Source organism: Channa argus, chromosome 17, assembly GCF_033026475.1.
Source record: "Channa argus isolate prfri chromosome 17, Channa argus male v1.0, whole genome shotgun sequence".
Lineage (NCBI taxonomy): Eukaryota > Metazoa > Chordata > Actinopteri > Anabantiformes > Channidae > Channa > Channa argus.
In genome coordinates, this window is record NC_090213.1 from 7,380,390 (window position 1) to 7,394,619 (window position 14,230).

General features: G+C 41.5%; 1 protein-coding gene across 3 annotated transcripts in view; it reads right to left on the reverse strand.

Moving 5' to 3' along the window:
• Nucleotides 1–666: 666 nt before the first annotated feature.
• The window catches only part of tmem121ab (transmembrane protein 121Ab), a 41,982-nt gene continuing 28,418 nt past the window's right edge, over nucleotides 667–14,230 (reverse strand). For 2 of the 3 annotated variants that reach the window (XM_067482961.1, XM_067482962.1), the window contains exon 2: nucleotides 667–7,298. In XM_067482961.1, coding sequence (XP_067339062.1) covers nucleotides 5,494–6,438 — 945 coding nt within the window. In that variant the 5' untranslated portion in view covers nucleotides 6,439–7,298 and the 3' untranslated portion in view covers nucleotides 667–5,493. The other variant, XR_010911324.1, reaches the window with a different exon arrangement.

Consider the following 14,230-nt stretch of genomic DNA (forward strand, 5'->3'; position numbering starts at 1 on the left):
ATTAGAACATTAAATATTGTCGTGTCAATTTGTGAGCGGTTGCAATTAATCTATTTCTGCGGGAAGAAAGAGATTTGCAGCATCTCGGCATTTCAGATCCAAATTCCTAATGCAGTTTGATAACGTGCGCGGGGAACTAGTTCTGCTTCTTTTGATGTTGAACGTGGTCATCGTCCTGAAGTTACCGTCAAGTGGTGTCACCGATCGCTGGTGTCCTCCCATCGTTCTGTAAGACTCATCAGTCCAGTCACCCTCAGATATTCAAACTGGGCTCATTTCCCCCTCCCACTACTACTAGACTCAAGCTTTTGCAGGTGATTAACCATTTCCATCCTGTAATACAAATTTGCTGTATGTCATTGCCCACATCCACCTGTTGGATTGTGTTTATGGTTTCCTCACCACTCATTTCCTGGGTGAAATCTCCGTAAGGTCTGAAACCCACATGAATACACTTTCCTTATCTTTAATAATTCCTAAATAAAGTGTTTTTCAATGTTTTTTTTTTTTTTACACTTTATGGTTTTTAAGTTGCATTAATTACTTTTTTGGCCACATGGGAGCAGCACAACTCACTTACTCAATCAGCAATAATGGAAAGAGCTGTTTACACGTCAAACAGAGGTCGAACAACTTAGCATTTATTAGAATTCTCTGGCTACTTCACAGATAAGTTGCTTCTTTTAGCTCCCAGAGTTTTCTACCAATCACCTTTAGCCTGAAACTAACTGTTGAAAGAGTTACACGTTCGTCCAGGTATTTTGGGCTATAGCCTATCACAGCACAGCATTACTATATCTCAGGCCTACTACAGTAGTTAACCTAGTGTATCTGGGATAAAACAAAAATGAGTGTTTTCTCTTAGTGTTTCTGATGCGATCTGCTCAGGTTGAAACAGCTCAAGTTACAGTACAAGATGGAAACAACAGGAGTAGTGAGTAAACACTGAAGAAAAGCATTAGTCCAGCAGAATAAATACACATCAGCTGGTAATTCTGCAACATTCAAACCCCTTTGAGTGTGAACTCCAGCTCGACTCTTTTTTTTTATCCTAAATAAGGTGTGAACGAGTGATGTGAAGTCTTTAGTTAAAATTCTAAGCTAATAAAAAGACATAAATCCTCTTTGATGTGATAGAAAACAATACACATCTTAACTCCAAAATGTGCCTCAGAATCTTCATCAATTCAAATTTTCTTCACTTTTAATGTGAACCATTGACAATGAATTGTACATCCTTGGGTACTTTACAAACAGAAAGTCGAATAGCTAATTAAGCTCACCGTTAATAGTACCAATTTGGTGAGATGTAATCAAATGGAGGCTAAAAATAGCCTTGGCTCCAATCACGTATTCCAGGACATCCTGTAATACCTCCTTCCTGTTTGCTGGTGGTGTCAGACTTTGGAAATCACTGCTCAACAATAAGACTCCACTGAGCATCACTTATTCTCACTAAGCTTTAGCATCTTTTCATAGGACAGAAGATCATTTATGTTGCCTGAGCCTCCAATGGAAAGAGAAAATACAAACAAACAAATAAATAAATAAATACACTCATGCACATGTTTTATGATACAAACACAGTCAGGGAACAATTTCCATATAGATTACTGTGTGCAGTGGGTAGTACAGTTGAAGGATTGTGTCGCCTCCAAAGTGAACACAGCATGAGACCAGTGACATGTACTAACAAGTGTGAAGCAACTGAGTAGACAAACTCCAAGTCAGCAAATATGAAGGTGGTCAGAAGCCAAGTATAATTCTGGAAAATCCACCTTCATCTGATCGGTTCTGATTTAATATGGCTGAGGCTAAGTGCTTTAGGAAGTCACCTTTACATAGTAAATCACAGGCAGAGAGAGAAAAACCACTTTTACCGAATTATTACATATGGGGAGAGAGCACAATTACATTCCTGATGCGCAGACCTGCTGATTTATGGATGAGTCCCTCGCTCCGAGGGTCTCGGAAAGGTGATGTGCTGCCGAAGCAGCCACAGGTAATTTATTCCAGTCCAGAGTTTGCCATTTACTTTTTCCCCCCTTCAACCACTTGTGCTGACAAGATTTATTCAAACAATAGTGGCAATATGCTGTGAGCCTAATAATGATCCAGACCACAGTAAAGATTTGGTCTCAGTCATGGACAAAAAAGTTCTACCAAAGTACCAATGAATTACCTCATACTTGAATGTTGTTCTCAGTTCTACGTCTTTGAAAAAAACATTTTGCTGAGTCTGCTGTTCGGATGGCATAAGGGAGATTTAATAATCTGAGCCGCAGCGCAGAGCAAAGCACACCATCACCAGTGTCACCTCAAACTGTTCAGTCTTCTAGTATAAAACAGGTGTCATTTCCGAATTTACTTTATTTACATTGAACACATCATTTTGCAGTGCATAAGGTGTGTAATTAGGTTTTAAATGTACTTTTTTATGTTGCACGGTGCCAAACAGAGATTAACTGCTATTCTCGCTAAATACAGGCTAATGTGACAGTAATATATATGATAGGCGGTTCAGGGTTTTTTTTCTTTTGGTTGTCTTATTGAGATGATGTTTGCATTTAAAATAAAGCAAAACTTGAGTTTGTGACACTATGACTCATACGTACTGTTATTGCTCTATGTTGAGGTTGTTTAAAACATGTATGACTACATGGGATTTGTGCTCTGCCCTCTCTCTAATGATGTGACCACGCTCCCACATCTCAGCGATGAAACACTCTGCGAGTCTTAACTGAAAATATATACACCATATAAACAACTGTGAACAGCCACGCAGCCACGAAATCCTGTACAGCTGTGAGCATGACGAAGAATCCAATAGTGTGTTTATTAGGCCCTATGGTAGGGGGTTTCTGTAGGGAGTGGAACAAAAAACAGACAACCAGGATGAACTGGATGTGCTTGGAGAGATACGCCTCAGAAATATTTTATACAACACCAGCAAGAACAATCAATACATTGCTACAGAAGAGCTTCCAAGAGAAGAGACTGGCAGTTTGCACAGATACTGTAAACCCCACAGTGATCCTGCTCGCTCAGTTAAACGATTGCTTGTTTGATGAGCTTGAAGCAACAACATAGTGGGTGTTGGGGATAAAATCAGCACTTTTGTGTGTATTTTTAGGCTCTTGTGGTTGTAAAGCTGCTTTTCTGTGTGTTCTGCATTTTTTCCTTTTTTTTTTAAATAGAAAACGCTTCCCACTGAGGAAGCAAACAGATATACTGTGATTTGTCAAACAATACCTAATTAGGAATAAAAGTAGTTAAAAATTAAAAAGTTGCTAACCAACTGTTTGTGCAGGCGATAGTCGTGCCTTACTAACAGGGCACCAGCGTGCACACTCAAACCACTTCAGGTGCTCCAAAATGCAGCAGCAGGGATTAGATTTTTGCTCTGCTTTCAGTAACTTTGTGCATTCGGTTCACAGCTTTGAAACCCACCTACGCAGTGGTCGACTTAGCATCACCTTCCAACCTGAAGTCCCTCATGCAGGTCTACAACCCCTCTGACTTAGTGGTCCAGTGATGTGGACTATATTTTTAAATAATACTATCAAACAGTAGATGATTAGTTGTTCTGGTTGCAGCTGCAGTTAGGTCTGATGTAGCTCCAGTGGTTCAAGTAGTAAGACCTCAGCAATGCGCTGTTCTGAAAACCATGAATGAAATCAGCATGACCTTTTTTAAAAAATAAAAACATTCCACATTATGCTTATGTGTAGTTCAAGAGAAAAGACACTGTCTTTGTTAATCATCTAATCTTTCTGTCGGTCTGCAGCTGACACTGTTAATGGAGTGGGGCCAGTCAAGCTCTGAGAGAGTGTCTCTGTGAGCTGAGATCAACAGTTAACCTTGGTTAACATGCCAACAGTGAAGTAACGTTTCTCATGTGGCTGACCTCTTCACCTCCACACACAAGACTTGGATCAGGTAATAAAATTCTCAATGGGAACACGAGAGCAATTCATCAGCTGTAAACGTTTGGTTTGATAACTGATACAGGGTCAGTGCAGAGAAAATTAGTGTTAAGAGACCAAAAAAGCAAGCGGGTGGTGATAATGAGAACTGGGAGGAAAAAAGAAGAACCCTTTGACAAAAGGTTCATATATTTTTTATCACATTATAAAAATAAATTCATTGCTTTCCTAAAACGTGGCAGCCTGAGGGGTAGAAAAGTAATGCAGGAGTCCAGGAGGAGGCAGCTCGACATCAGTACTCAGGTCTGATGTGCTGTAGATTCCTCCATGCAAAACATAAAAAGATGGATTTGTATTTAGGTTATGGACCTGTTGCCTTTAAGTGTAAGAACTGTAAATATTTGAATTTAAATATATATATATAATCGTAATCAATATAAAAAGGAAACAATTTTTTAATTATTATACTTTTATTTATACCTTTATTAAAACATTATTGGCCTCCAACAAGTAAAGAATGTACATAATAATAATAATAATAATAACAATAAACTGAATTATATCAGAAAAAAGTATTTTCGGTTTGTATGTTAATGTATTTGTAATTTTTCTTTAGGCTCTCTCTGGATAGTTTTAGAGGAATGTACACTTTAGGAAATAAAAATAATCTTTCCCGTAGCTTCTTATTTTGTTTTTCTGACATCATTACATGTTTTGCCTGGTTTTGCAGGTCATCACACACATGAACCACACACATCTCTTCCAAAGCAGTTTAAAATAATCCAAACCTCCTGCAGCAAACTCGCGCTCAGGCATACTGTACACACTCTTTAGGCGAGTGTGCGTGCACATTAGTATGCACATGCACAGTAAAACACACGCTTGAATGCCTGCAGCAGATGCCATACTGCTGAGCTCCGGTGCTTTAATCAGACCTTTGGTCATAAAGCGCCGAACTGACCGAGGCAGCAGCAGCTTTGCCAGAGCTAATTCTTCAGCTGTACCAAATGCAGAAGGAAACTGCCCTGGCTCTAGCACAGCACAGATAGCCCCTCATGACTGACCCTTGTCACTCTGCGCTCCTCTTCTCCATCAGTACTTCACGCTGGGTACTATGTCCTTTTGTGCTGGAATTCAAAGGAAATGCCACAGATGCACTGTCAAAAAGTGACCTTTTAAAAATACAGGATTCTCACAGAGGGAGGACCAGCTGTCCATTTTGCACAACATAATGTCACCAGGCTGCAGAGTGTGGAGATCGTCTCTTAATAAAGTTTGAACTTTTAAAACATTTGAAATAATTAAAAACACAATACCACGATAGAAAGTTTGACTTTGAATTGATTTTAAAGACTGCACACTGCACTCAGTCAAGTGTAGGTTTACAGTATGTTCTGACAGGCAGGTGATGCTGAAAATCTCTTTTGTGGTTTCACAGCAGTTGATGTTGGCCTGACAAGAGCAGAACGTCATCCTGTCATGCAGTTGATTTCTCTATCTTCCTTCATACCTGGAGTTTTCATTAAAAGCAGTCAGTTTCTAAGGGTGCTGTCTCCAGCGCTGGCGGTCATGTGTCAATGATGTCCTGCGCCGGCGAAGGTTCGTGTGGCAAACTCGTGGCGTTGGGCAGCGGCTGCGTGTGGCTGACCGAGTTTTGCTGCAGCTCTAGTGCCATGGCGTTCTGCGGATGGGGGAACTCCTTTACCTGTTTGCGGTATTCCAGGAAGGTGGACGCCTTGGTGGCGATAGCCACCACATTTTTGCCAACAAAGATGGTAGAAACACGGCTGTCCTGAAACAACACCATGTTTACACCACGTATAAGGATGGTCACCACATTTATGGTAACCAGACTCAGGACTGGGTACAGCATCATCTTCTGGGGTGACATGTGCTCCCCCTGCATACTGATTTCACTGAGTGACACACAGGGCAGGATGAGCAACAGGATGTAACAGTAGAAGAACATCAGGCCCTCAGCCCAGATGGGAAGGCCTGTCCGTTGTGGCTCCCACAAGTTAGCTTGGATATCCAGCAGGTCCAGCAGATCCAGAGCAACCCAGAACAGACGACTCCTCATATCCTCCTTCTTTCTGAAAGTTCTCACATATTCCATGCTATCCAGAGCTACTAGAACCAAATACAAACCAGGGACACATACAGATAATAATAAAGTCAGAGCCTTCCTTGCCACTGTCTCCAGACTCTTCCTGTCAGCCTTGCAATTCTGGAAGACGAAGTAGAGTTTGATCTCTAGGACAAAGATGTACAGAAACCAGAGGATCATGGCGTATCCTCGCCGGGCAGTGCGCACCTCGGCACCGACCCACACTGCCACGTAACGCAGCACTATGAGGAAGCAAACATCCCCTACCAGCACTATAATGCACACTCCGATCTTCCTAGGACCCTGGTTTTGCTCCACCAGGTAGGCGTCCATGAAGGCCATGCTGGTCATGATGACAATGGTGGTCAGGCACACGTGGCGTTTGTCTGGGGGTGGCAACACCATGGTGAGGGCACCTGCTGGCTCTCACTCTCAATTCACAGCTTTTAAAAAATAAAACTAGTCCAGAAGGTAAACACCGAACTGCGTCCACTCCACACTTTTAATGTTGGAGAAAAACAGTATTTAAGGTACTTTGACAGCAGCAGTGTGCACAGGAGTAAAAGTCCAGCTAGAGTATCTCAAATAATAAAATCACTCTATACATTACTGCACTAGTAGTCCATTGAGGAGGATGGTTGTTTGCAGCATAGAAGCAGAGCTGTGTGTGGAGTCAGCTGAGAGATTCTGGCTGCCGATAGCTCTCAGACCACGTGAGAACAGGAACATCACCTTGTTAGTCAGCGCACTTCCATTGATTCAGCTCTACTCCTGAGCAGCAGCTACACCAAAGGCTCTACAGCTGACACAACATGACTGATAGTAATCCACACACACTCAAACGCAGACTATTGTCAGTGTGGACTCTAAGGGGTGTGTGATAAGATTTCAGGACACGGTGTTGCAGTGTAGGAACGTTTATGGGGGTGTTTATTTGTGAATGAGACGGTGTAGAAATCAAATTTGTGACGTGCAAATAAATGCATGTGCGTGCCTGCGCCGCAGCTTAGCATGTGCGAGGAGTTCCTCTTTGGATACCGCTGTAGATGATGGTGCAGTGTGTGTGGCTCCTTGCAGTCGTGCAAGAAAGTTGAGAGGAGTCTGCAGTGGCCGGAGGCCCCCAGGCGCCATAAATCACAGAGACGGCAGGTCAACGGCCCATGAGGCCTTGCGTCTGACGCCAGCTCCTCTGGGGGGAGGCTCTTACACGTTGCTGAAGATCCATCCTTCCCCCTCCTCCTGCCACGTGCCAGCCTCTTGACAGCCTAGAGTAGGGGGGAATAAAGAAGAGGGGCGGGGCAGAAGAATGGGAGAAAGAAACCTGTCAGCACTACTGGGCCATATAACACAGTTTTCATTGCCAGCCGCCTGCACATATGAGGACCCAAGTAATGTGTCAGCTTGGCTCAAATAGAGCCTTTTTCACTATTGATAGGACACCGCATAATGCACCCTACAATATGGATGTCCCCCGATGTCATTACATCTCTAATGTCTGTGTGACAAGGCATCTGGATGCCTGGCTTGATTTGCTCCGATGGTAATATTATTATATTCAGCATATTTGAGGCCAGAAGTTTAATTCTAAATGTGTTAATGTTTTTTGGATTGTAGAAACCAACTGTGAAATGTCACATTCCCTTTTCTTTTCTTTTTTGTTTTTTACTTTACTTGGCACTGCATGTTCTTGTTAGGAAAGGGTAAATTGGAAAAGTGTTGGCAAAAATGTTTTCTTCCTGCAGATATTCTCACTTAATTTGGTGCAACCTGAGACAAAGAATTCCGGCCTGCTGTATGCAGTATATGCCATGCCAACTAAACTGCATAATGCAAATGAAGCACATTCTGCACATTTTATAATAAACAAGTCACAAGGACAGTTGGAATTGCTTGCAGACATGCAATGTGCAGGACAGCGACATCACAGACCCAAGTTACACTCCAGGCCCTTATGGGGTTTAGTTTAGGCAACAAAAGCATTTCCTTTAAAGACACGATGTGCAACTTAAAGTAGTGCTGGCTGGAGACTCTGCCCAGTTCTCCTTTTCCCTGCTCGGACACAGCGTCGGTTTGGTTTGCTCTTTATGCTCCTCCACAGTCTGCACAGCCCTTCACATAGTCATTGTTCTGAAATTACAAAAGCGAAGGATGTAAAACTAACTAAACCAGCAGAAATCATTGCTCCTCTCCGATTGGTCAGAAATGCGAGTCCTGCTTTAGATGTGAATATGTCAATTGCTGTATGTTCTTTACAAAAATGTTTTTGTTAGTATGTTAGTTTTGCCTTCCTGCCAGATCTGTGTATATGTCAAAAAATTTTTACCTTCAGGTCTATTGTTCTTGAATTATACTGCAAAAGGTTTATGCTTTGACCTGTCAGTTGCTCACTACACTTTAAAACAAACAAAAAACATACAGATGCTGAGTGCGTACTTTCCAGCAGGAGCTCACCTTGTGCACAGCATGTTTAAATATCTCAAATGGAGCATGAACCAGGATTGGTACAACAAAGTGGAATGTGTAAATTGAGGAGACTCTTCAAGTTTGGTGATTTTCAGCAGACTGTTGAACGCAATCTATAAAGCTTTATTAAAGGATTTGCTAACCATTAATAGAGTCATAACTGCTGTACAAAAGGTGCCTCATTAGAAAACCATATCACAGGAGGAAAAACACATTAACAAAGGAAGAAATGTCACTATTTTACACTTGCCACCAGCAGTGCTTTTAGCACAAACTGAAGGCCAAAGTCTAAATATGGGCACTTTGCATTTACCGTACACTTATTCAAACAATTGGAAACCTTTTAGTAACATTGATTGGTTTTCTTTTTTAAAAGCCAATCTAGACATGCATTACAAATTGTTCCACCCCTGTGTCTACTTTTCTAAGTCGAAGATTTCTATTTCCCTCCCATTGTGAACAACGAAGCTCTTGACATGAGAGCTTTATATGTGATAAATAAACATGAGTTTGTTTTCGGCCTCACTGTGTGAAATCACCAAACCCAAATGGGCTTTAGAGCTTTTTGAAAGAGATACAGAGATTGTGAAGAGGTTATTTTCCATCGGAAAATACAGAAAATACCACGCTCGAAGGCCATGAACTGTATGTACGCCCATAAAGGATATACTGAAAAAACTGAGCTTTGCAAGAATTTTAATGGGTGTGTCAAAATGTTACATCTCGTATGAAAGTCTGTCGATGGAAGCCCAGTGTAAGAAGAGCATGTCATGAGAGTGAGCCTCGTTTGTAATCCAGGCATGAATTTGAATGTTTAAAACCCATTATGTAGAACAGTGCCTAAGTAAGAGATTAAATTCATAAGATGGTGATTAATTGACTGATTAGCAGAATGCTGTAGATCATTAACATGCTGTAAGGAAGACTGCTCCCACATATACAGTTACATCACATCACATCATCATTTAAATAAGATTGTTTCCCTAATGAACGGATTACAGCCAGCGTGATGATATTAGAGTGCTAAATTGGATGGTTTGACCTCCCAGGAATTATGATTTCAGCTGGCAAACATGGATCCCAAGATGTCATCGGCATGATTCGGTGTTCCACGGGTGACCTATGAAATTGGAAGCTGATGAACTTTGACAGTAATTTATGATTATTAATGTTTTCTATCATACGAAAAGCGGCGTTGTGTAGAGGTGTGAAATTATGTGAAAGAATGACAGAAGTGCACTGCTCTGTTCTGCATTTACGTTTAAGCAGACGCTAAAGGTTATTCAGTGTTGGTGTCATTGTACAGTACTTTGCAAAAGTATTAATACCCCTTGAATTTTTACACATTTTGTCAAGTTACAACCACAAACATAAATGTATTTTATTGGGATTTTATGTGATGGACCAACATTCAGCCCCCTTTACTCTGATACCACTAACTAAAATCCAGTGGAACCAATTGGCTTCAGAACTCACCTAATCAAATAGTGTCCAGCTGTGTGTAATTTAATCTCAGAATAAATAAAGCTGTTTTGTGAACAAACAGCATCATGAAGTCCAAGGAACACACCCGACAGGTCAGGGATAAAGTTGTGGAGAAGTTTAAAGCAGATTTTAAAGCAAGTCTGGCCTTTATGGAAGAGTGGCAAGAACAAAGGACATCGTTGAAAGAAAACCGTAAGAAGTCCCCACAAGCCTAAATGCAAAACGCTATGTGCGGCTGAAACCTAGCACTGCACATCACCCTGAACACACCATCCCCATCGTGAAACATGGTGGTGGCAGCATCATACTGCGGGGATGCTTTTCTTCAGCAGGGGACAGGGAAGCTGGTCAGAGTTGATGGGAAGATGAATGGAGGCAAATACAGGGCAATCTTAGAAGAAAACCTGTTAGAGTCTGCAAAAGACTTGAGACTGGGGGGGAGGTTTAACTTCCACAGGACAACACGCACAAGCATACAGCCAGTGCTACAATGGAATGGTTTATATCAAAGCATATTCATGTGTTAGAATGACCCATTCAAAGTCCAGACCTGAATCCATTTCAGAATCTGTGACTTGAAAATTGCTGTTCCCAGATGGTCTCCATGAAATCTGACTGAGCCTGAACTATTTTGTAAAGAAGAATGGGCAAAAGCTTCACTCTCCAGATGTGCAAGGCTGGTGGAGACATACCCCAAAAAGACTTGCAGCTTTAATTGCAGCAAAAGGTGGTTCTACAAAGTATTGACTCGGGGGGACTGAATACAAATGCACGCCACATATTTTCGGTAAAAACGATTTAAAAACCATTTATCATTTTCCTTTCACTTCACAATCGTGTACCACTTTGTCGATCCATCACATAAAATCCCAATAAAATACATTTACATTTGTGGTTGTAACCTGACAAAATGTGGAAAAATTCAAGGGGCATGATTGCTTTTGCAAGGCCCTGTAGGATTAGAAAAAGATGGGAAGAAATGTCCCTTGATATGTGATTTGACAGCTGTGATGAGTATCATTTAACATCTGTTCTTGACTTTTTCTTTTCCTGTAAGAACACAGGGCCTCTGTGTACTGCATGCTGTACAGTACATTTCAGCTCTCTTTATACGGTATGCTTCAATTACAGCGTATTAATTATGGTGTGCTATAAATAGGCATCATGGAAGGCTATGAACTGGCAGAACATTTCTTCGCTGAGGGAGACTATTATTGCGTCTGTGGTCCAGGCCATTATCTCCCTAAACAGTCAGAGCTTTCTCGTTGGGCAGTTATATTAACAGTTATGCGCCCTGACTGGTCGCAGGCCACCACAGGGACAGTAAGGACAAAGTGTGGAAGAAAGTGGTATTAATTCTACAGTAGTTTTTTTATTTTTTCATTTTGTCAGGTTGTTTTGTCAGTTAAGAAACCATGGAAAAGATCTGCTTGCGCTAAAGAACAAGGCATTTACTACAACTGGAGGAAAAGTATTTTGGTACAGTTTCCTTTCACGCTTTACTGTGTGAAAAAAAATCCAATCAAAAGCACAAACAGTACATATTACTTAGGCTATGCTGTTTCTAGGTGCTTTCTTTGAACATCCATAAAAAACAATCTCCTTTAAGTCCTGACATAGCCTAATTACTGTGTTCATGTTAGATTGATTGTCTTTTTTGACACAGACTCTACAAATTAAGGATTGCAAAGTCTTTCAAGCTGCTAAAAGCAATTTTTTATATATTTTCTTTACCACTGAGGTGCTCTGACACTTCATACATTTTGTGAGGGCTGTGAACTAGCACTTGTTTACAACAACAGCAATAATTTCTTCCTGCAGCTGTGGATGGTACGCTCTGTTACCTGTAGGCTTCAAAGAAGACTGAGATGTTTTTGGGAAGCCAAATTGCTACGCATTAACCGTATCATATTATATTCCCAACCCGGGCTTTCCCTCCAGAATTCCACTCTCCTCGCTCCCACCTCAACACTCAAAAGATGATCGAATGTTCATGTCAATGTCAGTAGTATTGCAGTGGGATGGTGCAGGTCTCCAGAGCGGCCCGTTTTGTCCGATATTTATGTCAGGTTGTCTTCATTAGGGCCAGAATGAGACCCATATGTCGTCTTGGCTGCCAGCCATCTCCATCATCTCACCAGGTGTTCTGTGCCGTTCTTTGTGTTACAGTCAGCGCTCGGATAGTTTTGGGAGAGGTGGCAGATTGCTTTGAATTGGCCTGGAACACAGCGTGCAGCGCAGCTCAGCTGAACAAATGCTTGTACTCGCACAGAAACCCAACATGCACATTTATAATGCACAAGCATGCATGCATACACACATATGTGTGCCTGTATGAAAGCTGACACAATTTCAGCTTTGCTCGCCTGAAAGATTGCAATCTGCAGGTCACGTCGTTATCCCACCTTTCACAGCCTGATATGGCTCTGTAAGCACACGCTGATCGTATACATCCCTTACTGATTGTAACATAGGATAGCATATTCCCAAATCCCTGAATACATATTAAGACGTGTCTCGCGTCCTCTGCTGGGACCAATAACCAACCTCCCTGTACTGGAAGATGTCTGCTTGATTCCCCCAGTTGCACTGATGAATGTATTTGACATCTCTAAGGCGCTCAGCACATTTCCGTGACGTGTCCAAACCACCAGACTCATAGGGCTTAGTTTTCACATGTAGATCTACTGTATCTAATGGATCTCTGTGGTGGCATATTCAAATTCTAAAGACATCTGTTCCGCATTTGTTGTTATTTCTTGGCGGATTTAGTCCTTTCCATCTACTTTGTGCAATTTAAGCACACAGACCTCAATAAGTCCAAATACGGTACACAGGGATTGTATGTTACTTACTGCTCTTAGATTCTCAGTCTTTTGTTCTTCTGTAATCTCTGCATAATTGGTGTGTAATTACTCATAAGGTTGCAGAGTGTTAGCATACCAAGGATGATGTGAAACTATGGAGTCTGTGTTTAATAGCGGTGGTTTAGTTCATTTTTATCACCCATTATGGTTGATTAAGACTGATCCTCACTCTACTTTGCCATGTCACATTGTGTGCTTATAAGCAATGAAGGCTCATTTCAGGACATAACTGTAACTAACCCAGGCTGTACATTCAGTCTGTGTGTCTTATGGAGCTGTGGGTGTTGATCAAATGCTGCTGAAATCAAATGCGCTGCACATGACAAAGGACAGATAACTGCAGTGCAGGGTGGGCCCCCATAATAGGCATTGTATAGGGTTAGATGTTGAAAACAGCTCAAAAGTGCTTTCCTCCGACTTGGCCCTCAGCAGCAGAGACAGGGGCCTTTTCAACATGACAGACATGTCTTTTTCTCCTCTGCCAACTCTCAAACGGCCATAATGTGTGCAGCGTCAATCAAAGTGTATTCTTTATTCACAAAGCTGGGGAGGGGATCAAAGGCATCGTGCCACAGTGAGTCATCATCAAAGCCCTCTGACATCCCACCCAGCAGTTAGTCACAGGAGGTGAAGATGACTGGTTGCCCAGTGCACGTATATCATCGAAAATATCATCTAAAAATGATGCTTTTGTTGGAGTACATTGTAATTTATATTTCATAATGACACTGAATCTGTACCGGGCTGATATCAAAGGAATCAAGTCAATACATCGAGTCAGTCTGGTGCTCAGAAGGCCCTGCCCTCAGAGCCTCTGCTACTATTTTATTAACTCTCAGAGCAAACTCTCATTGAGGGTTTCTTTCATCTGCCCCTCTGAACAAGTGAATCCTGGGGTTTAACATTCATACTCCATCATCAATGATTATATGCTACAGTACTTTCTATTAGATTTTGAACTCTTTTATTTCTTTAACAAACTTGCACATCAATTAATGTGGCATCCAAAAGCACAGTCCAAAATTAAGTTGTGTTCTTTTCTAACTTTTATACTATCACCTCTGAAAAATGTTGACTGTTCTACTCCTTGTATTTGTCTCCCTTTGCGTGCATCATACACATCACTCAGCAGGCTTTTGTTTCTGAGGATGGTGAAATTTAACCCACATAGTTTTTTGGGGGTTTTTTGGGCTTGTGGAAAATTGTTTTTGCAGAAGGGTTCTAAAAACACCCGACTATCTATCCAGCTTCAGACAAATGGATTTCAATGTGTGACAGAATCGTGTATTTTTAGCTTCCATCCATTATCATAACCACTTTTCTTCTTCTAACTCACCTTGGGGGCTGGAAACTATCCCAGACGTCAAAAACAAACAAACAAA